Here is a 24,934-nt window from a genome sequence, read left to right as displayed (position 1 = left end):
TTTATTTTCACCAAACATCCAATAGAGGAATACCTGTTTATTGAAAGAGGTACTGCAGACATCCAATTAGAATGAATAGTTTAGGATACATATTGCAATTTAGTGACATTACATTAAAGGCATTATCACTGATATGAGACATTAAGTCATCATCAGCAGCCGTAGGAGTGCCCTAATAAATTGTGTTTAACTATACCTGCTTTTTGAAAGTGGTAATACAGTCTTATTCATATCCTGTTCCTTAGCCGGGTGTTTGTTTGACAGTGGACTGCAGCCTTCCAATTACAATGATCATGAATGAGGATCCAAACTGCTACTTATTATAACCTCAGTAGCATTGTTCTATCTTTACAGACAATAAAAAAACTGCATGCGTCTATTCTGTATGTATCCACTGGAAGTAATTTTCAAATGCATCTTTAATAGATAACTGATTCCACTGATGACTCCCCCATACATTTCACAGTTGAGCGACATGTAAAGTGCTCGACTGTGGCTATGTGATGGCCACATAAGAATATCTCCAATAAATTATGAATAATGTGTAGTAGGATGTGTTGTGCTTCTGAGTGTAAATGCAGCAGCTTTTTTCTATATATAAATATTGCATTATATTACAGAGTCACAATGGCAGTGGCACCAATAAAGAATTTAACATCAGGTGTGTATTTGCAAGTGTTCACCCATCAGGGTATTCTGATATTAGATATACATTGCTACCAAACTCAATGGTGCTCATTCTGTTGACCCAAGAAGGATGAAAGGCTGACTGGACCCACCGGGATTTGAAACCTGTGGCCACGAGGCCAAACACAGATTCCTGAAGAGTATAAATGAATGCACTGAGCCAGCAGTCCAGTTGTAGACTAGTGCTCCGTTTCACCCATATATTAGCAGTTTTTAGGGCGAGCGCGCAAACGCTTTGACCTGTTGTAAGTGTTATGGGCTTTTAACCCCACCCACCTCACGCCCATCACTTTCATTCGTTTGTGGGCTGGCCTTTCAAAACTCACTTGCTGTCATTGGTAAATGCTTTATGTTTGTACCACCTTGAGGCTGTTTTTGTCACGCCTTGCAGACTGCCCCTGTTACACGTGTTATTGCACAAGTCGCTGATATACTTCCGCGTGGGCAAACTATATTTTTTCTTTTGTTTCTCCTCTTCCTGCTGCACGGCGGCAATGGCATTGACAGCGCGAACAGGCACAATAGCGTGAACTCGATCAGCGGTATTAAAGTGCTGGTCACATTGTTCACAGATACCTAATCAGTCATTTCTTGTGGCTCTCCCCTTAAAGCACTTGAAATTGGTAAATGCTTTACATGAAACAGAAATCCTTAAAGCAAAAGCGGCTCTCCCAGCACAGCTGGAGAGCCCATACTACAATATTCACTACATTCGGGAAACTCACCCCATAATGCTTTGCAGGGCATTACTTTGACAAAACATTTTTGCTCATAACGCAGCCTGTGCTAGTCCTAGGACAACGGGACCACCAGTACATGCTCTTTCCATCTACATCATCTCTGGGTCCCCAGACTAGGTTAGTGAGGACCCCAAAATAATAACCCCTCCCAACATTCAGTGTCTTTTTAAGTGCTTTCATGGCTAGAACTTTTGTTTTACATCTGTTAGTAGTTCATGTTTTAAGACTTTTGTTTGCAATATAATTTCTATAGGCCTGCTATCCAGGAAAGTATATATTGCACAGCTCTCTCTAGGGGCTAAATATATGGTTACATTGCATTATTTAATGCCATTACACCATTCATTAACTTTTTAAGCTCTCTTGTGGTTGGAACTTTTGTTTTACAGCTGAGAGTAGTTATGTTTTATGGGCATTGTTCGATATATCATTGCAATAGACTTGCTAGCCTTGAAAATGTGTAATGCACTATGACCTCTATCGACTAAATCTGCGGTTACACTGCATTATTTTCACCCGTTTTTTTAATGGGGTTATGCCCTTTGGTGGCTAACAATATGGTTACATGATCATGTTTCTTACACATTACATTTTTGTTATGGTGTTTGAGCATTACTGTCTAATGCCAAACATGTGTTTCTGATAAAGGTTTATATGATAATTGTATATGTTTTAATAATCTCTCCTTATTACAATTATGACCATGATTCAGGCACCTTAACATCCTTATAACACTATGATTGTTTGAACACTCTTCATATGTTTTATTTCTCTCTGTGGCTGTCTTGTGTCTTTTTTGGGGGATTGTGTCAGCCAGCCAGCAACTCTGATGGTGGGATGGTGAAAGTGGTATTCTATTGGAATTAGCATGGCAGACTTACATTATGATGCTAAATAGCAACGTTTCCATTTTTGCTATAGATAACAGAAAAAGGTAAATGGAAGTGCTTTTGTTGTATGCAGGGTCACTGGAATTATATGGCAAAAAAGACGAAATTATGAGACAGGGTTGACCAATTTATGTGGCAAGAAAGTCCAGTTATGAATTTACAACGGTTCTCCAATGTTGCACTACAAGATGGCCCTGGTCATAAATCTCTTTGTACTCATAAAATGCCAAAGTTAAATGTCTGCAGACTTGACTCAGCCTTTTATCTTTCCAAGGTCGATAAAATGTGTACCAGTGGGTTGAGCAAAAGTAACAACTGGTCTTTGTGAGCATTGGATACTCCTTTGGGGGTTCTGCTGATATACCTGAAGTCGTGGAGTTGATACTTAGCATATTTCCTGGATAGCAAGCCTCAGCTTTAAATATTTCTTTGCGTTTTTAATGTATCCCTAAAGGGTGAACGAAGCCTGTAGTTAATCTGAAAACAGGAGAATTATATAAAAGAACCAGAGCCGTGGTACAAGGTGGGCAGCCCCCTTTTGTTCTCACATCCTTCCTCGTGTCAAGATTTAGCACAGTCACGAATTCTCTTGCCTCTGTCTCAACTTACACTGAAAGATTTTAAAAAAAGTCCGTTCAAGACAAAGTGTGAAGCACGTTATGGCTCACATTCTGCTTCCGCCAGATTCGGATGCTCTAAGCGCGAGTTCGTCACTGTGGCATTTGCAGGGCCGCCTCCTCGTCTCTCGCCTTTCTTTTCACCTTAGCTCTGCCTTATTCAGTGTGGGATTAGATGGAAAAAGCAGACGTGCAGGTGACTCACTGGAACTCAGTGCAAGCGACCTTCGGAGAAATGCCAGCCCTTGCATTAGTAGAGCCGCTCCTCGCTGGAGCCAGGAATGTCTCCTAAACTTTCTGCGCGGCTGCTCAGAGATGCCTGCACTGCGTTAAAGGTAATCACGCGCCCCTAGTAAGTGCCAGTCACAGTGACTCGACAAAGGCAGTATTCATAGAGTGACAATATCCTCCAGCTGGAAGCACCGAAGCTGGCACACCCGGGCAGCTTCAGGATGCCTGACCCGCAGCAAATGCGGTTCGGACTTGCACACGAGGGGTGAGTCCACCATCTGTGCATTCATTCCTGCATCCGCCGCTCAGCATCAAAGTCTGACTGGCACAAACGAAGGCTTGGTCAAAATGCTAAAAACGTGGACCTTGCAACACGGGGCCTGCAGATGTACGGTTACATTCGTTTGTGTATTGCCAGAAGAAATATGATTGTCACAAGTGCAGCCGGGGTTTTGGGCAAAAAAGGAAAATCAGAACTTCCTAGCACTTGCGGGTGCCCAGAGTTAGGAACTGCGCCCATTTCTGCACTGGTGCTGATGGGCAAAAATGAGTGGAGTAAAGGGACCACGGCAGCATCATGGGCATCGTCACATGGTCACAGGCTGAGCCCCGGCATGCCCACTCACCCTTTCATCCATGTAGTGCAAGTCTTCCCAAATACTGTCCTGGGCGTCAATTCACCAAAATGCCAGGGGTAGCGGAAGTGACATCACACGCCATTTCATCTTTACTTTCACTCACACACATGCGTACACATACCCACTCTTTTACAAAAGCACGCTCTCACCCGCAAGCATGCACACAAAGTACATTTAAAAGTGTTTTTACTTACCTCAGCCACCAAGGAGGGTCATATTCGTGCTAACTGTACTCCATTGTCTATTAAACTAATAGTTATTGATATAATTCACTATTTGTGTAATAAAAAAACTGATTCAAAACAATGAAATGGCGCACCAACCAACTCCAGGACGAGCTGCCCTGTGTTCCTGGCACTGATTTTGCTACCTGAGGCCAGGGGTCGCAAAGGGAGTGCCAGGGGTCGCAAGGGGCAAGCTGGGGGTCCCAGCTGCGACCCATAAATGACGTAAACGAATACAGTTACAGCTCTTAATAACAAATATTGGAAAAGCCGATCGGTCTGGGTTTGATATGCCAACACATTGATCTCAGGCACATTCAAGCCACACAAGAAACAAAATGGAAACTGTACTGGGGACTCCTTTGCCTTCGGAATAGTCCTGCGTTTAGTGCCATTTCAAATAAAGAGGTCTGTAATTCTAAAGCTGTCCCTCGTGCGGCTCAGACACGCAGTTTGTTGGAGGTGGAAGGATAAACCCAAGCACCCAGTGTCCTTTATGAAAGAAGCGAACGAATACTTAACTGGGCTGAGCCTAAATGTGATTGAAAGGGTCCCAAACCAATAGCTGAAACAGACTGAAGATAGCCAGTGGCTACATGGGGCGGGGCCAAGGACCGCTCCAGGTATACCGTGAGCAGTAGGGCCGTAGGACAGCTAACCCAACCAATGGGCCTCACTACCACTGTACGACCCAATTCTGCATACACTACATAGGTGACAAGTGCCTTGTAACGTGGGATACACATAAGTATTCTGCACCCGTCTATTTAAGGCTTTGGGTCATATAACAAATGCGTGCGCAGTTGCAGGGTTGGGCGCCTGTTTCCGAGGGTATCCGGATAAACTGGCTCGAACATTTCACAAGGGGCATGAGCTGGAGACAGCGCATAGCTGCATTCTGTGCTTGTACAGCCCGTGCCCGCTGCAAGGTCCGGGGGAAGCCCAAACACCCCCAGATTGTGCACAATCATTCAGTAATCCGACCACAGGCCGCAACGTGCAGGCCATGTGCACCCGGGGCCTGCCCAAGCGGCACAAAGCCCAGACCGCCAAAGGGGGAGTTGTCTACACTGCACTCATCTGCACGTTTTTTTGTGGCTGATACAGGTGGGTCTTCATTTTTAACTTATAATGTTACATTTCTGTTCAGCAACCCCCCTTACCCACCGCTATCACCAATTTTCGGCTGATGAGCCCTGTGGTTAGTCTGCTACCAAGGCTCTGCCTTCTCCTAAGGTTGTACGCTCTTCTAGGGAACCCCAGGTTCAATGTTCCGATCTCTTGTATAAAATTACTTTTACTGCAATGGGACGAATACTTGATATCCCTTCCACTAGCGCTCTGCGACGCTTAGCATCAGCACACAGCACTTCACACATACTCTCAATAAATACAGATTCCCACCGTGTGCTTTCCCGCCTCAATCTTCGATTCTCTGCCAATGTCCCCTCTGTGCTGCATTTCATATATTACAGCCAGGCCTGGTGCCTCAGTGGATAATGGTTCCACTGTACGGGGCTGTGCATGATCCCGTGAACGCTTGTTGAATTCCTACAGATCAGCTCAACTATTCATCCTTCTGAGATCGATAAAGGAGTACACCGAGTTGGGTAACAATAAATATTCATTCTCTCTCGTTAACGCGGGACTCCCTTAATGGAGAACGCGCACTCTATACATGCACCAGTTTTGTTATGAGTTCTGGGTAAACACAGTCCCTGACAGACAAGATTGGGACCTACCTGTGATGGACAGGAAGGCCCTGGCCCTCGCCGGCTCGTGCTTGCTGCCCGCCAGCTCCACTTCGCACACGTACATTCCGGTGTCGGCCGAGGTCGGGTTTGCGATCGTCAGGCGCCTCCCAAAGCTACTGATCCCGCTGCTCACTCGGGCGCCGCTCCTCTTCCATGTTGTGACCATCTTCTGCAGGGGCCTGGGGCGGAAGAAAGGATCGGACCATTAGGAAAGCAGGTGACGGCGTCGATTATCAGATTGCACCACTGAATGTGTCTGAGGAGTCTATTTATTCATTTACTCTGGAGTTTTACATAGCACTGCGCGTTCCCCTGTGGATACTGTAAAGGGATTTCTACCAGACTTTGGAGAATTTAATGTCGAACTGCAAAATCTTGGGACCATAATATCGTGACAGTAAATAAATAGAGGAAATTAAAGATTTACCATACCTAACTCCAGAATCATATACATCGAAGTACGCAGACGTAAAGTTAAGAAGAAGAATTCTACGCATTTCAATAGCGCTGCACCTGAGCCCCAGCCCCTCCAAGCACTGTCTGAGGAGCTGCAGTGGGCCTGCAGTGCTCACCATTAGGTCGGCCGACGAGAGAGGCATTACACACAAGTACCACTGTGGGACGCGGCTACCAGGGAGGCACTTTTCATTAGAACTCAATTACTATGATAGGGCTATCTATTACTGCAGCGTCTCTGCTCTCGGGGTGGAGTGGGAACCATTGCAGCCTAGCACGTGCTGTCCAAAGGGGTGCGACTGCCTTCAAAAAATACTCTCGGCCTCAGCCTGGCTGCAGTGGTAATTATATACGCGCAGTGGCGTAGCGTGGGTTGTCAGCACCTGGGGCAAGGCAAGTAATTTGAGCCCCCTAACCCGGGGCAAGGCAAGTAATTTGCGCCCCCTAACCCGTGGATTTTAGCACTCGAGTCTCTTCCAAGATGTTGCGCCCGGTGTGGCCGGCCCCCCCTGCACCCCCCATGCTACGCCACTGTATACGCGCACTAACTGCGTTTAGGGCGAAGGCCCGCGACCACCGGGAGCTCTGAGGGCCGGAGCGGAAACCCAACCGCGGCCCGGAGCACACTAATCGCGCCAAAACATGGCGCGCCAAAACACACAAGCAAAGGGTAAAGGGCGGCAAAGCCACAGCCCCCCCCCCACCCCCTCCTCTGTTTTACTGCTCCTTCCGGCCCCATCGTAGGGACAACGTGGGGCGGAAACGGAAAGGGGTGGGGGGACAGGAAGGAACACCCAACCAATTGGGGGAGCACATTTTGAAAACAAACAGCAAGGGGGGGGGGGCAGCAGGGGGTTTGCAAAGACATTTAAAAGAGGGCTGCCCGGCACCTGGGTCAACGCAGGAGAGACCAGGCAGCCAACTAGGATATGCGCACATGCAGAACAGCGCGGAGGGCAACTACAGCGCCGTGAGCCTGGCTGCAAAGCTGATGTCTGCATGTTATTCCCCATTACATAGACCAAGTAATAAAACACACCCCAGCCCTCCCATAAGCCACATTTGAATATAGTATATGAATCAACTAGAATATAAAAGCAAACACTTTCTAGTAGGACAGAGCCTCAGGGTTAACCCTGCTTGGAATTGGGCAGTACATTTAACTAAACTGAAAAAAGGGAACATGCAGTGAAAAACCATAACCATGTGTTCATGTTGCCTTAAATTTCTAAACTTACTTGCACATGTATATTACAACGTGCGCTGATATATTACATAATCAAATTTGGGTATCATTTATTCACCTGAAATGTTTGAAAGCCTCAACACGCATGGAAAGTTTTATGATTCCCATAAGTCTAGAAGACATTTTATTTGCATTAGTAACTCTGCACATTTCCAGCATCTCCTAATAAAGTGCATCAATGTTAGCCCAGAGAAGCGGAATTTCAGCAAAATAGAGAGTTTATCAGTATAATTAAGTATCTTTAGCTTCATTTCAAGGAATTCTCACATTCTCACTGTGAGAAGTTCCAGCTTCCGGCTCATTCGATAGTTTGGCTCAAGAACAGTTTCTATCGCATGTATAAGGAAATACCTCTTTTTGCATGTTCTCACCCCACATTTTTGGACTGATGCTGCTGGTATCAGCAACTCTAAGGGTCGGGTAAACAGAGGCCTGCTAACCAGACCTCAGTGCTAGTATTCTGACCCCATGCAAAGTATATGTCGAATTGGATAACCCCAATTGGAGAGGCCTGACTTACTTATAAATCCCTACTATATGCAGGCAACTACATTTTGTTAAGTGAGACATATATATTTTGATATGTCTCACTAGCAACACTTCAAAGTTGTTGTTTTGCTGTAGGTAAAGTTGGTAGCCCCTTTGACTAACACAGGGTTAGAATGGGGCATCTCAACATGCCTAACTTTTGACTGGGACTACCAAACTGGGCCATGTGATGCATCAAATTAGTTGTGACATTAAATGCAATTTGATGCTCAGGGCGAAAGTAATGTCAATATTAATAGTTTGACCCTTTCAGAAAAGTTAATACTCTGTGTTCTGCTCATCCAGCGGCCTCACAAAAGGTCCACATATACAGACAGGTTTACGACCACTTGGGGAGACGTGTGAATGACTCCTGGGCTCAAAGACAAATGCAGCCCAAGAGAAGTGAGGTGTCACCTCCTCTGCCAGGATGGCCACCCAGGGGATTAGCCCGCAGGTGTGCTTCAAAGGGGAAGCTGCCTTTGATGGGCCACCTGGCCCAACACCCCTGAGCAGGATGCCTTTTGTCCTTGCAGACAGTATGGAGACAGGGCCAGAGGCGGGACACTCACCACAAAATTGGCTCTACTGTGGAAGTGTTGTCCGTAGGTAGTCACACCTCTAGGGTGGCCTACCTTCCTCCTCACGACCGAGGCGCCTCAAGTGCCATCTTGAAGGGGGAAAGAAAGTGGCATTCTGGGATAGCCAGATGCCACACAGCACAGGACCTTCCTCACTAGGTAGGAGGGGACCCAGTAGCCCATTGGCTAGTGACCGTGTGGTCCCACCAGGGCACATCCTTGGGATAAATATGGCATCTCTGGCCTGTTGACCCTCAATACTCGCTGGATCTGGAAAGAGGATAAGAAGACAACTTTACACCTGTTGGAGGCGCACTAAGAGAGGCTGAAACCCCACAGTGACTGCACCTGCTGCACTTTTGGCTAGTTGAGTTTGGAGCCTGGTCTGCATGCTTAGCTAAGGGAAACACTGATCCCCAGCCACAGACCGTAGCAGAGACTCCAAGGGTCAGTTGGCTGGCCCCCCAGAACAACACTGGGAACCCTAAAGCTGCAGGAGCCCAAGTCGCATGCCTGGAAGTTTTTTCAGAAGATTTGCCACTACCGGATGCCAGGGACGCCCAAGGGCAATTGGGATGTATGCAAAAAGTGCATCCTTGTCTGCTGGACTTGTGAGCATTGGCTGTGACTAGATTTGTCACACAAGAGGAACACCAGCCTCCATCCAAGATTTGCACTGTGACAGCTGTTTTGCAAAAGCGGGAGGTCTGCATCAGTACCCTTGGAACCCTGCAAAGCGGACTTCGTGAGACCCCAAACTCCATAGCCAGAGTCGTCCCCACAAACCTGTGGACCGAGGACTCGACCAAACTTCACCCCCATGGACTGCACAGCATCCGAAGTATCTTTGAGCCTGCAACACTCAGCATCAGAACCACTCCATTTTCGGCTATGGTAGGCATCCTGTAAAGTTTGGATCTTGCTCGAAAAAGGCTCTGGTGGAAAGGAAACTGTCCAAAGTATCCTCTCTGGCCCCCGAGCCCCTATTCTGCTGGACCTGGTCACCCATATCGGGCCAGAGTTGCTGAACTAACTTTTCCAAACTTTTCAAAAGTTTCTTAAGTTTTTGTTGACCAATGCTTGTTTGATGCTAAAGTTATGTATTCATTTAAAAATCTATATTGCTCAACCCTCTGGTGGATTTTGATGATCAAGGTCTCTAAAGATACAAACAAATCAAATCTATTTTTCTAACCTCGTGTCTTGATTCTTTTGTGTTGTTTGACTTTCTTATTCGGTTGTTTGGTGATGTTAAATGCTTTACACATTGTTCCTTTGCTTAGTCTTCCTGTTTGCAGCCACAGTTACCCAGAGCTGACCTTAAGGTTGAGTGAAGGTGCCTGGCTGGACCCAAGATGGTATTTGTGAGTGTAATGAACTTTAGGGCCAACAAGCCATACCATATAGTACACCCCAATGCTCACAATATGTTTATGCACCATAGACGTGCATTGAGAGAATAGTGTATACCATTCAAAATTCCACACACTTTAGTATTACATGCTCCAAGTGGCTTTCTGAGTGAGAGCTCTTGTCAGCTGAAATGACAAATGTTGACTGAATAGTTGCTGTGTCGCTTGCTATTGATGGATTGAACATGTGTTGTGTTTTATTTTAGCAGCAGTTAAATGCTCAACTACATGCTTGCAGAGCTTGACCATGGCGACAAAGTTTACATCACCTCAAAGGTCTTCAAGGCTTGAGCTACAAATAAGTGTTGTGAGTTCAAGACGAATCTTCAAGTCCCACTCAGGCCTCCGTTACACTGGAGATGGTTTCCTGGCAAAATGAAGCTCGATACAGCAGTGGAGTAGCAAAACTTGAGCACCTCCCTATAAAGTACACGGAGGGGCTGTCCTCCGAACACACTCAAGAGCCTTCAGGCCAGGTCCTGTGCTGAGTGGGCCCCCTGGAGCCCAGGCCGCACCCACACTGCAGGGGCCTTTGTTATGCCACTGTGGTATAGAAAATGTTTTCTCACACAGACGTGGGGTAAGCCAAAGGAAAATAGATACTCCCATTAGCCCTGAGGCATAGCAGGTAAACAAACCCATGTAGCCATGTTCTGTGCTTGTCTACTGCCTAAAGCCTCACCCACGAGGTGGGACACCAATAGGCAGAAACGGAACACAGACGTCTAGATGCTACTGCTCACAGCATGAGTGGCAGAGGAATGAGTTACCACTGCTGTAGAAGACTGCACTGCTACAGCTGTCTCTTTAAAAAACAAAACAAATTAGCAATATTTGTAAAGTTTAAAAAAAACATAGAAAGTTGTAAGTCAGCGTACTGTACACCTTCCCACATTTCTAACTGAGGCCTTTTAATGAGGAAAGAGAGAAAATGAAGAGGCGGGAATCTGTTAATTTTAGTATTTTGAAGCGTTTGTACTGTGGGGGCTTATGTGTTGTGCGTGAGCGCATACACAGTGGATGAAATGAAAAATGAGTGTATGAGAACATGTGATGATTACTGGAATGTTGGGATAATGAGCTGTGTGATGGATGACAGGTAATTGCAGCTGGAGAAGGCGGTGCCCTGATAACTCTCAGCTGGATATGCACTCATGTGTGCCAGTTTGCTGATGAAAGAGTATGTTCTATAATACAGCATTTCAAGAATCAATTTCTTTAGGACCACCGTCACTAGGAACCACAAAACATCTTTGTCGATGCACCTTCTCCTCACAAATTGTTTATCAATATCAAAAGGTTATAGCAAAGGGTTGTGCGTTGGGCACAGGGTTCTTTCCAAAGTCACCCTTGTGTTTATAGTTCTTTATTTTTTTTGGTTTAAAAAAAGAGAGGAGCTATCCATTTAAAAGTTAAAGAAAACGTTGATAATCTGGTTTATCAATGTTTGGCTGAGTGGTAATTATTCACTGAAATTAGATTGAAATGAGCTATACGTTTGGATAGCTTCACACAAAAGACACACTTTCTTGCTATAGTAGGCCTAGGGTTTGTAGGTACGGTATGGTACAGACATTAACAAATCAGTATGTAAATATTGTACCACGTCAATAGATCAAAGGGCATTATTTTGCCTCTGGCATAGGTAATCTTTTATTGGGAACAGAGCTGGTGGGGCTCAATTATGGAGGATGGGATTGAGGGAGGCGGAGGAGCCTTGACAATTAACACACACATTTCTTTATCTGGCCTGTGAGCAGTAACATTGAGTCCAGAAGGAAAGGACAGATGACTATTGGGAGGTTGAAAGGGGAGAGAATGGGGAAAATGCCACCAGAGCTGGGTACCTTGCATTGGCGACACATTCCAGGGTGACTTCACCGGCTCCCGCTACCACACTAGTGTTCTGTGGTGGAATGACGACCACAGGTGCCAACGATTCATAAGGGTCGCTTGAGTCTACGAAAGGAAGAAAAGGAATCTATGAGTAACAAAGCCTACAGTAACATCTTTCAGCAAAAAGACATTGTTGAACGATACTGCAAAAAAGTGTCAATCTTGCTTGCGAACCACCCACAGAGGACTTAATCCTATTACTGGGAAAAGATCTCCGACATGATCAGTCGCAAATCCTTTCACTGTGTGCAGCATCCCATTTCAAATTACACTGCTTGCTGCCATTCAAGATACACAGCTCATAGGAGCAGATCCCAAACAAACAGCAAAGGATTAACTTGAACGAAGGACCCATCACGCCGCCCTTTAAAACTTTAAAAAGTTCATGCTGTCAAGGCGTTCCAAACAATTTCTGCTTTTTGCTGGGTATTATTTTTACTTACCTAGCTTTTCTCCATTTGTTAAACCCAATGTAATCTAATATACCCAATAAAGAGTTTTTTAATTCCACTTCTTAAAATTATTCAATTCACTTTTGGATAAACAACAACAGCATCTTTTCCCATGCTTGAAAGTAAATATTCATATTGGATTATTGTATATTGATATATCGAAAGCAAATCAAGTTAGTTTGTGGGCCAAAATGAAATAATATTGTAAAATTGTAATTCTTGTGCCTCTTATTTCAGGTCTGTTGCTTCTTAAAAAGGTTGTAACTGGAAAATTACTTTTTTATAGTGTTAGTGCTTTTCTTGCAGCAATTCTGTTGAGGCCAGATTTCTCATGCAAGCAATATGAGAATGGAAAAATTCCTAATTTTTAAAAATCAGACAGTCACACAAATTATAATACAGATTAAAGAAATGTAAATAATTTTTACCGCCTGCTTTTCAATACAGTTCATGATTGCCTTCAGTTTTGCAAAAGAGGATGACAGTGCAAAAGTCACTGCTCAGTGACTAGTGTTGGAACACTATGGACCTGTGCCATGGACATAACAGTGAACACATTGGATGGTCATTTGTCGAAGAATGACTCTACAGCAAATAGTAAAAATCTTTTTTCATCCAGATCCCCTATTCTGTTCCACAGGACCTGCGGTCGCCAGTAAGTAGTTATTTAAGACCTAGTTTTTTTTTTGACTTGGCTATATCTTTGGCACTGTTTGACGAATATTCATTAAATTTTCCGCAAAAAGGTGTGTATATATATATATATACAGGGAGTGCAGAATTATTAGGCAAATGAGTATTTTGACCACATCATCCTCTTTATGCATGTTGTCTTACTCCAAGCTGTATAGGCTCAAAAGCCTACTACCAATTAAGCATATTAGGTGATGTGCATCTCTGTAATGAGAAGGGGTGTGGTCTAATGACATCAACACCCTATATCAGGTGTGCATAATTATTAGGCAACTTCCTTTCCTTTGGCAAAATGGGTCAAAAGAAGGACTTGACAGGCTCAGAAAAGTAAAAAATAGTGAGATATCTTGCAGAGGGATGCAGCACTCTTAAAATTGCAAAGCTTCTGAAGCGTGATCATCGAACAATCAAGCGTTTCATTCAAAATAGTCAACAGGGTCGCAAGAAGCGTGTGGAAAAACCAAGGCGCAAAATAACTGCCCATGAACTGAGAAAAGTCAAGCGTGCAGCTGCCACGATGCCACTTGCCACCAGTTTGGCCATATTTCAGAGCTGCAACATCACTGGAGTGCCCAAAAGCACAAGGTGTGCAATACTCAGAGACATGGTCAAGGTAAGAAAGGCTGAAAGACGACCACCACTGAACAAGACACACAAGCTGAAACGTCAAGACTGGGCCAAGAAATATCTCAAGACTGATTTTTCTAAGGTTTTATGGACTGATGAAATGAGAGTGAGTCTTGATGGGCCAGATGGATGGGCCCGTGGCTGGATTGGTAAAGGGCAGAGAGCTCCAGTCCGACTCAGACGCCAGCAAGGTGGAGGTGGAGTACTGTTTTGGGCTGGTATCATCAAAGATGAGCTTGTGGGGCCTTTTCGGGTTGAGGATGGAGTCAAGCTCAACTCCCAGTCCTACTGCCAGTTCCTGGAAGACACCTTCTTCAAGCAGTGGTACAGGAAGAAGTCTGCATCCTTCAAGAAAAACATGATTTTCATGCAGGACAATGCTCCATCACACGCGTCCAAGTACTCCACAGCGTGGCTGGCAAGAAAGGGTATAAAAGAAGGAAATCTAATGACATGGCCTCCTTGTTCACCTGATCTGAACCCCATTGAGAACCTGTGGTCCATCATCAAATGTGAGATTTACAAGGAGGGAAAACAGTACTCCTCTCTGAACAGTGTCTGGGAGGCTGTGGTTGCTGCTGCACGCAATGTTGATTGTGAACAGATCAAAACACTGACAGAATCCATGGATGGCAGGCTTTTGAGTGTCCTTGCAAAGAAAGGTGGCTATATTGGTCACTGATTTGTTTTTGTTTTGTTTTTGAATGTCAGAAATGTATATTTGTGAATGTTGAGATGTTATATTGGTTTCACTGGTAATAATAAATAATTGAAATGGGTATATATATTTTTTTTGTTATGTTGCCTAATAATTATGCACAGTAATAGTCACCTGCACACACAGATATCCCCCTAACATAGCTAAAACTAAAAACAAACTAAAAACTACTTCCAAAAATATTCAGGTTTGATATTAATGAGTTTTTTGGGTTCATTGAGAACATGGTTGTTGTTCAATAATAAAATTAATCCTCAAAAATACAACTTGCCTAATAATTCTGCACTCCCTGTATATATATATATATATATATATATATATATATATAGTCTTAATTTAAGCCAATAGTTCCTAGTGCCTAATTATCAAGACCAGCAGTTATGACAGTCTGCCACATGCTGGTGCTGTCTGTGAGTCTGAGTTAGAGTTGACCACAACAACAGTTGTTTATTAACTCAATATTCATTAAAATGACTAACACCTGCCACCCAAATAATTCTCGTAGCTTTACAAGTGTGAAATAGTCTGAATTGGCAGGGACAGCAGAGACAGTGGGTGGTGCAAGCTGCAGTGGCATCCTGACAAGGGCCCTGAAACTTAATCTATTTTATTCTCAAATTAAGCACTATATACTGGCCTATAGGTAGTTATAGTCAGGACCTAGTTACCAATGAAAAAAGCGTTGTTTGACTAGCCTAAATCTTTGGCACCGTTTCACGAATCTTCACAAAATTTTCCAAAAAAGTGTTCCCTAGAATCTTGCTGTGCATGGAAAGTTTTGGGGTGATCCATCAAGCAGAGCCCGAGTAAAAGGAAAGGTCAAAAAAAGTATGTTTCGCATGTTAATTCCCATAGACCCTTTAGACATGCCGGAGCCTAAACAGCTGAACAGAGTTACACCAAATTTGCAAGAAAGGTAGCTCTTGGTAGACAGATGGGCCTTTTTCTTATTTGGTGTACATATGTTCAGTGGTTTAGGAGAAATTAAAGGAAGTCTAAATTTGTATATATAGAGTTGCGTCGACTTCACAAATACCAATGATCTCATGCAGTGATCTGATTGGCTGCCAACACTTTAGCCAGGAAGTTTTGGCAGCCATTTTAAGACTCAAATTCAGCCGAATCTAAAAAAAAAATGTCTTTTTTTAAAAAAATGGCGGCAGAGTACTATTACCCTACTACCCTAGCAATGGTGCAGGGGTCCGCCAGGGACACCCAGAGGGCTAAACAGCATTAAAAAAATTGCAGCGAAAATCAAGATTATGTGCAAATTTTGGCATGATAATATTGTCCCGGGATGGACAAGGTCATGGGGGCATTATCAAAATATAGGAGTGGGGCGCACAGGGCCCCCCTCCTAGGGCTTATCAAAACCCCGGGGACTGCCACCTCCCGAGGCAAAAATCACATACCCCCTGGCCCAGGGACCACCGCCTCCCCAGGGAAATGGACTATTAAGTATGCGGAGGGCCCACACAAAACCCCGCAGCCCCAGGGACCGCCACTTCCCAAAGGCAATAAGTATAATATATGGGGTGGGGAGCATTCACCTCCCCGGGGCTTAAAGTAAACAATATGCAGAAGGGCCACATGCCCCCCGCACCCAGGGGACCACCACCTCCACCGGGCAAAATACATTAATTATAATAGGGGGTCTTGCGGACCACTATGCTCCGGAACTGCCACCTCCTGTGACTTATAGATACTAGTATGTGGGGGTCCAGGAGCACCCTGCACCCCGGGGATCACCACCTCCCACAGGCAAAACACTATAATTATAATAGGGAGGGGGAGTACTGTGGACCCCGCAGGGACCGCCACCTCTTCGGAGGTATTAAATAAAGTATAGGGGGGATGTCCATAGCTGAACCCCGGCCCCAGGGACCACCACCTCCCTGGGGCACATTGTAAATGCTGTAGGGGGCTGCGTGGCCCCCCTTGTAGGGCCATACATGGCCCTGGAGACCGCCATCCCCCAGGGCCTACTCCTGCTACCTCCCAAGGTGCCAACCCTCGGGAGGTGGATGTTTGCTCTTGCTTGGTGGGAGCTGACAGCTCCCACAAAGCAAAGGCAATCATAACTCTGCTTTTTTCATAAAGCTGAGTTTTCATCTGTTTCCCTGCACACAAATATGCATGCAGGGAAAAAGATGAAAACGTTGCCCCGCAAGCAGGGCACTGCTATTTAAAGCAGCTCTCTGCTTGCAGAAGCAATGTTGCCTCCCGGGGGAGTCGGGAGCCGGCTGGTACCGCGTAAAGTCTTGAGTCTACCCACACAGTCCCCAAAAAATAAATAAATGAAAAAAGCATTTGAGTGACCTTTTCTTGGATGAATATGCATGGCAGGGTGAGATAACGAAAATGGGGGAAACCCGTCGTGGAATGTACCTCCAGTGAGATGGATGGGGAACTGGCCAATTACTCCTCCTGGTGCTGTGTCCGAGCTTGTCGAGTGGCAAGTCCGAGGAGGGCCCCACCCGGGAGGAGTTCTGTAGCGCACCCTTGAGGGCCTGAGGCGATAAGCTGAAGCCCAAGCAGCCGATGATGAATCCGGGACTCATCACTTTTACTGGGAGGACAATCTTCTGTACAGTGAGCCTAAGGCTCCCACTCAGGGGGCCCACAGGGTCCTGGTGGTCCCCCTGTTTTATCGGGCCTTCCTACTGGAATTGGCCCATGATATTCCCCTGGCAGGACATTTGGGCCAGGACAAGACCTTTGTGCGGCTTGCTTCTCACTTTAATTGGCCCACACTCAGAGTGTCTTCAGATGCATTCTGCAGGACTTGTGTGACCTGCCAGGAGTAAGGGCAAGACGAGCCGAAACGTAAAGCCCACCTTAAATCCTTGCCCGTCGTTGACACCCACTTTGTGAGGATGGGCTTCAACATAGTAGCGCCTATAGATCCCCAGACGTCAGCAGAGCAGGTTGATCATGCCACTCAGTACCCAAAGGCTATCCCTCTGAGGACCACAACTGCACTGGCAGTGGCGGAAGCCCTGATGGGGATCTTTACCAGAATGTGATTCCCCAAGAAGGTAGTGTCTGACAGGGGTACGACTTCATGTAGGCTTACAAGCTATGTGGAAGGAGTGTGGAGTGACATATAAGTTCTCCACCTTAAATTAATGGTCTTGTTGAGAGATTCAATAAGACCCTGAAAGACATGATCAGAGGCCTGCCAGAGGACCTGAGGAAAAAGTGGGATGTCCTCTTACCATGCGTGTTGCTTGCCTGCTATGAAGTCCCTCAGACGGGAGTGGGGTTGAGCCCTATTGAGCTTCTATTCGGGCACCCGGTGAGGAGACCTCCAGTCTTCCAAGAGAACTCCCAGGGATGTAGTAACCTACATGCTGGGAGTTCTGGAGCCAAATGGACAAGTTGTGGAAGCAAGCCTCCCACAACTTAGAATTCAGCCAGGAGGTCATGAAAGAATAGTACGACAAGAACGCCACTCCTGTGGAGTTGACAACTGGACAGAAAGTGTGGCTGATGGAGGCTGTCATGCTGGGAGCCCTCCTGGACCGATGGACCAGGCCATATGAGGTCATTGAGTGGAAAGGAGAGGCCACCTACCCGGTGGATCTCAAGACCCCGAGGTAGCCCCTCAGGGTACTACACGACAAATGCCTCAAGCCACAGTTAGAGAGGTCCAAGGTCACGATGGTGACACATGGAGAGGAGGAGTGCAGTGAACCACTCCCTGACCTCTGAGGAAAGAGATCGGTCAGTGAAAGGATTAATCCTGGCCCCCACCCTAACTCGCGACCAGCAGAGGTACTGTCACTGAGTTTTGGGGCAGTTCCCCCCGCTATTCTCCCTTATTCCGGGTACTACCCATATGTGTACCCATCAGGTGGACACAGGCGACAACATCCCTGTCAAGACCAAATCTTATAGGTTGTTGGATAAGATGAGGTCTAACATCAAGGTGGAAGTGTCTAAGATGCTAGAGCTGTGGGTCATAGAATCCTCTAGCAGCCCCTGGTCCGGTTTCTGGTTTTGGTACTGAAAGCTGCACTGGCGGGCACCACACCCGAACTAAGTTTCTGAACTAAGGGGACTGAACTCTGTGATCCGGACGGATGCCCATCCAATTCCACAGGCAGATGAGTTGGTTGACAGATTGGGCGTGGCCCAGTATTTTAATACCTTCGACCTCACCTCTGGGTATGGGCAGATTGCCCTCAACGAGGGAGCCAGAGAGAAAACTGGCTTCTCCACTGAGGACAGGCATTACCAATTCAGGGTCATGCCCTTCAAGCTCAAGAATGCCCCCACCACCTTCCAGAGGGTGGTGAACCACATCCTTGTCGGTATGGAGGCCTTCACAGCGGCTTATCTGGATGACTTCGCAGCCTTTAGCAACAGTTGGGAAAATCATCTCTTCCACTTCCAGGGTGTACTTCAGGATTTGCAGCAAGTAGGCCTCACTATCAAGGCCAGTAAATGCCAGATCGGTTAAGGATCGGTGGTCTACTTGGGACAATGGGTTAAGGTGAACCCCTCCAGGCTAAGGTCTAGGCCATCCTAGCCTGGAAGCCTCCCAAAGCCGAAGCAGATGTCAGAGGCTTCATGGGCCTCACTGGGTACTACCAGAGGTTCATAAAGGGATATTGCATTGTTGTGAGTCCCTCGATGGAGCTGATCTCAAAGAAGCAGCCCCGAAATATGATACGGACAAACTGCACTTGACTCACTCAAGCAGGCCATGTGCACAGCTCCTGTGCTCAGGGCCCCTGACTACTCAACGGGAATTAATTGTTCAGATGGAGGTCTCTGAACATGGTATTGAGGCGGTATTATCTCAGCTGAACAAGAGCACAGACCAGCCGGTAGCCTTTAGCTCTCAGAGGTTACTACCCCGGGAACAGAGGTGAAGCACTATAGAAAGATAAACTTTCGCAGTGGTCTGAGCCCTTAAGAAGTTGAGGCCGTATTTGCTTTGAACTCACTTCTCAGTTCAAATGGACCACAGACCCCTCATGTGGCTGATGCAGTTGAGGGGTGAGAATCCAAAGTTGCTGAGGTGGCCATTTCCTTACAGGGGATGGACATTAGGGTGGAGCACCACCCAAGTGTAAACCACTTCAACACGGACGGTCTATCTAGGTTTTCCCACCTTAGTGAGGAGGACCACTTAGAAGCTGGGTAGAACCCCCCCCTCTTTCAGCTGGGGTTCACGTGTTGTACCTGACACACTGAGGCAGTCTTTCCCCAAACTTGTTTGCTTCTTCCTGTAGGTTTTAATGAGTCTCCCTTAGTGGCCTTAGGGCTCTGGGCACTTTCCCACTGTAAGTACAGTGTGAAGGTGTGCACGCCTTTCTTACATATGTTAGGAAGTGGTGCTTATCTGTGTGTGTGAGCACTTGCACCTATGCTGTTCTTAAACATGAGTCCATCCTGTCACAGCAGGCCTATGTGTGCGCAATGGTTTGTTTGACCAGAGTTGTCTGCTGCGACTCACGTCATTGCTCACCAGACTTGTGCCTCATTTCCAGGGAGGCAATGAATTGGTATCTCTTTGTTTGTGTGACCAGAGTTGTCTGGTGAGATTCAAGTCTGTGGGCACCAGACATTGTGCCTCATTTCCCAGGAGGCACAAACTTGGTAACTCTACGTTTGTGGACCGGAACTCAATTTGTTGCTCTGCACTGTGTGTGATCAGAATTGTCCAGTGCGACTGAAGTCATCGCACACCAAACATTGTGCCTCATTCACAGGGAGGCACAGGGAAGCAAATTTGTGTTCCGGAGTGCCCGGATTGCCTGTGTGAGACTTTGTTCAACGCGTGTCCTATAGGGTGACTCTTCCTTCTGAGAGGCTTCCCTGCTTTGTCTCTCATTCATGGATTGCTCCTTGTGCTGCCCTACGTGCAGAGAACCAACTGCCATCTCCTCACCTGGCCCTGACAACTCCTTGTTACCAGGTTGTATTGATGGAACTGGCCTGGGTGGCGAGAGTAAGTGTGTGGGCTTCAGAATGCTTCTGAGAGCGATCGGAAACAGGTTCCAAGATGTGGTGAACTCCCCCGTGCCTTGCACAACTAGGAAAGTGCTTGGTGGCACAGTGGGGTGACCTTTCATTGAACTTTGCAAAAGGTTGCCAAACTTCCATTTGTCAACTGCCCTACAAAAATGCCTGTTACCTATCCTCCCACCTTTTTCCCCTGTGTGACTGCGGCCGGGATCGGCCTAATGTCCGGGCAAGGGAAAGGTTCCCTTCAACTCCAGGCCGTGGGGGTTGGGGTAGTCAGAGTTGACTGAAGGGTGGATGAGGTATTTGGGCCACGGGGTCTGCGAGTACAATATGTACTGACCTGCCGGATATCAGTGCACCCCATTAGGGTGTTGTAATTACCTATATGCACACTTTACTGCTATTGTTGTGAACCGGGGTGCACCCTATAACTGTGTGGGACTGAATTAGAATAATTGTCTGGGTGGGACTTGTGCTGACTACGTTTTGCACCACCTGTGAGTGCTGGGGATACTATCTTTTTAAAAGTGTACATATTACTGATGTAATTTTAACTCAGTTGGGCCTAGTAGTGCTAGTGATATTTCAAAATTTGATTTACTACAGAGATACGTGATGTTCCTGTTGTACTAACTAATGTGCGTTGAATACAAACTTTATTTACAGACCCCTCGTGTGCAGTCTCTTTTGGGACACTCAGTACATTTGTTGTTTGAAAGTGCTGTGCTAGTGGTTTACACGATGCCCCTGTGATAAGCCTGACTGCTCAGTGCCACCCAAGGGTGAGCACAGGTTATACGGCGAATGTAATCACCCACCCCTGACAGGAGTGGTAGGTTCTGCAAGGCTAGGGCCTTGCTGCAACCAATCAGAGCAGGCCACCTCCAACACAGCCTCAATCGACAAATAAAGCTACACACACTCACAGATCCACTTATACCCCCACAATACCACTCATACACCCACTCACACCCATACAGTCACTCAAACTCACACGCCCACACCATCACTCACACCTCCCAGATACACACAGCCACTCACACACGCTTTCACACACTCACACATCCACTTACACATCCACAGAAGCATTCACACACACACTCACACACCCACCCAGTCTCTGACATGCCTACTCACACACCCATGGAGATTCAGAAACCCACTCATACACCCAATACAGACACTCACACACTCTCTCACCGACCCAAATCACCACTCACACACCCACTCAGACCCATGCTGCTACTCACACATCCACTTACAGACCCGTACAGCCACTCACACACACACACCTATTCATACAACCTCTCGCACACCCACTTATAGTCCCATACAGTCACTCACACATCCACTAACACACCCATACAGCCACTCACACACCCACCCACAAACCCAAACAGCCACCAACAAACTCACATGCCCATTCCCGCACTCACATACCCACAGACAGACCCACACAGCAACTCACAAACCAAGGCACACAGTTACACATCCACACAAGCACTTAAACAGCCCACTCACACACCCATCCAGGCTCTGACACACCCACTCAGACAATTGTGAAGTGGATGTGCTGGATGGGCTCCAGCACACCCACTCTTTATTGGCTGGGCCCAGGGGGCTGGGGTCCCTGGGGCTTAAATCAGCCCAGGGGTGGATGGTGTTGCATGCTCCCCCACAGGTTGGCTGCCTTTGGAGGGTAAGCTGCATGCGAGTGGTTGGCCACAGGTCCTTGCCGCAGGCCAGGCCCTACTGCCAATCACCCACCACACACGGCCAACTACCCGCTGCACATGGCCTACAGCTGTATGCACTGTGGGGTTGGCTGCATGCGGGGGGTTGGCTGCAGGCTGTGCGCGGAAGAGGTTGGATTAATGTATGACAGACAATACTTTACATTAAAAAGAAAAACAGATATTCACTGGGAAAAAAGAAGGTTATAGTTAGGAAAAAGAATTTAAAAAAACCTTAGAAATTCATTAAAAACACAACTATTACAGGGACGTTGTAGTTAGTTTCACATTTTACACACACAAAACCATAGAAATTCAGCAATTTTAGAGTTATCTCATGTAACTATAACTCGCGCCCTCACCATGCACTGATAATTACCCCACATATTACAACACTCATAAAATCTTCTATGATATCATTGACAATATCACTGCTATCACTGCAACACTTGCAATATAATTATTGATGAGAAAACTGTGCATTGCGGGGGAACAAGTATAGTTACCTGAGGGCATGAATTATACTTATGTGAGATAACTCTAACTATAACTGCTGAATATCTATGGTTTATGTGTGTAAAATGTGCTACCTAACTATAACGTTCCTGTAACTTTGTTTTTTTTAGTGTATATATATATATATATATATATATATATAATCACACTTTTTTCTTCTGTATTTCTACAGCTGACACTGCACTCTTCAAAATGGTTGCAACCCTCTAACAGAGCCTAAGAAACAGCCTTTGAGAAGCACACACCGTTCTAGAAATGTTTCTTTCTTTCTTCACACCAACATCTGTTATTTATATTGCACTTACTGTGCACCAGGCGAGGTACAAAGGAAGTGACAGCAGCGTGATTCCTGCCTCCAATCTATAATTATTTCTGCGTACAGGGATGTCCGAGCTAAAAAGGGAGAACTCTATCACCCAATTATTTAAAAAATAAATAAAAAAAACCTTTATTTTGCAATGTTGTTCACAGAGGCAGGAGGTGTACAGGTAATGTTAACCAGAAAGCCAATATTTTTTCAAGTCCCTCAAGAAAAACGTCTCTAAATCCGCTAGTAAGTGTGTGTTTATATAGGAAAAACTACTGTCTGCAAGATGGTAGTATCGTAGGTGATATATAGTGTACATTTTCATAAAACTAAAAGTGGATAATATCAGCAGTCACGTCTCTTTCTTCTTGGCTTGGTTTAACTAAAGATCAAGCTACCAAATATAAACATGAAAGACAGATGAAATTGCCTAAAGCAACTACCAACACATCTGCAAGTCTTAGTTAAAAATAATTTGGCAAAACTGTGGCTATTAATTTTGGAGTGGGTCAACCTTACCGACCTTGATACTTAGATCAAAACACAGTTCTGAGAGAATTTCTGATTAACCTAATGCATAACATGTGATTCCCAGTGAAGTTTGCGTTAATTTCAAGCAGTACTAAGAAATTGAGAGTAAGGAACACAAAATTCCCAAACAATACAGAAATATAGAAAAAAATAAGTCAAAAGGCAGCAAAAAAAATATCTAAATAGGATAAGGGGAACCAGACATATGATTTTTAAAGTTTTACGGCAAAAAGTACCTAAACAATATAAAGTGTCAAAGAAAATAACAGCCTGAGGTCGACCTGGATCAAGGCTCAGTGTCAGGTCAACGGCGAAGGGGTGGAGATGGAATACATCAAGTGGGATATTCTTGTCAAATTTTTTACTTTTAAACTTAGTTACAACAGAAATCCCGCAAAATCAGACATGTTGTCAAACTCCTGCTGGAGGCATTTATTTGTCACTAAAAGCTGAGTGTGGGACAAAGTCAGATGTTGTAACTGCCAAGCATGCACTGTTGTTTGAAAGATTTGCTGTTGGTTGCCCCAGACCACTGGTTTACCTGGCTTGGTCACTTTAAGTCAAAATCTTCACACGGTGGAAGACTGGAAGCTGTAGATGGGCAGGGCTCCATGGGGCCAAATATCTTTACCACAAGGTTCTGTTCAACCTTTTTAGAGAGTGGCAAAAAGCACTGAGATTGAAGAAGCTGCTTTTCTTGACAACCTAATGTGTGTTCTTCCTGGGCAAGCCTCCGCACCTTTCCTCGTTCGCTGGAGGTAACAAAAAATACGAAGATTAAGCCCCACTTTGCTCCAAGTGCTACAAAAGTTTATTCTGGTTAGTCCTAAAGCCTGAGCTTCTCAGGGCAGGCTTGTAGGCACCAAGTATATCTCAAGCAAAGTCTCCTGGAGTGCTCGGTGGTCAGCTAGACTCTCAGAGTCAACAGTCCTCCTGCTTTTATCTATCCTTGAAGCAAGCAAACAAAAGGCCAACTGATTCACCCTTTAACAGCAGGTTCGGTGCCCGGGTGTGAGCAAGATTCAGCAGTCCTTGAGCTAGTCCTCTCCTTCCTGCAGATGTCAGGAGTCTTCTTTCAGCATGGCCTGGAGAGCCCGCAATTTTCTGTATAGGAGGTGGTTGAGGTGCCAACTGAATTCGGTGTAGTAGCCAGTGACTGGATATATTCCACCACTGAATCTCAAGTATTTTCTGCCAGCGCTCTCATCTCCTTTTTGGGATTGAAATGTCCCAATATTCGTAAAATGGCAACATGACTGTAATCTTCTGCCTCCAAGCTAGCCTGTCTTCATTTGTTTACCCACTCCCTTAATTAGATTGGGTCACCTCTCAACTGAAAGAGTCCAGATGGTTCTGTTTCCCCACTGTGACTGGTGCCTGGATGTCTAGGCGGTCCAGGAAATTAACTGTGTAAGCTCTCTCAGGCATCTCCAATTCAAAAGAGGTAGTATTGAGGCTGTCCTTTGCTCTGCCAACTG

General features: G+C 45.8%; 1 protein-coding gene across 1 annotated transcript in view; it reads right to left on the bottom strand.

The window, feature by feature from the left end:
* Nucleotides 1-24,934, bottom strand: part of SDK1 (sidekick cell adhesion molecule 1) — a 2,061,301-nt gene that overhangs the window by 792,063 nt on the left and 1,244,304 nt on the right. The window contains exons 6-7 of the mRNA XM_069209963.1: nucleotides 11,852-11,963; nucleotides 5,770-5,960 (exon numbers count right to left, since the gene is read on the bottom strand). Coding sequence (XP_069066064.1) covers nucleotides 5,770-5,960; nucleotides 11,852-11,963 — 303 coding nt within the window. The remainder of the gene's footprint in view (nucleotides 1-5,769; nucleotides 5,961-11,851; nucleotides 11,964-24,934) is intronic.

Source organism: Pleurodeles waltl, chromosome 10, assembly GCF_031143425.1.
Source record: "Pleurodeles waltl isolate 20211129_DDA chromosome 10, aPleWal1.hap1.20221129, whole genome shotgun sequence".
In the NCBI taxonomy this organism is placed as follows: domain Eukaryota; kingdom Metazoa; phylum Chordata; class Amphibia; order Caudata; family Salamandridae; genus Pleurodeles; species Pleurodeles waltl.
Note: the sequence above shows the minus strand (reverse complement) of the source record. Positions and strands in the feature narration are given on the sequence as shown.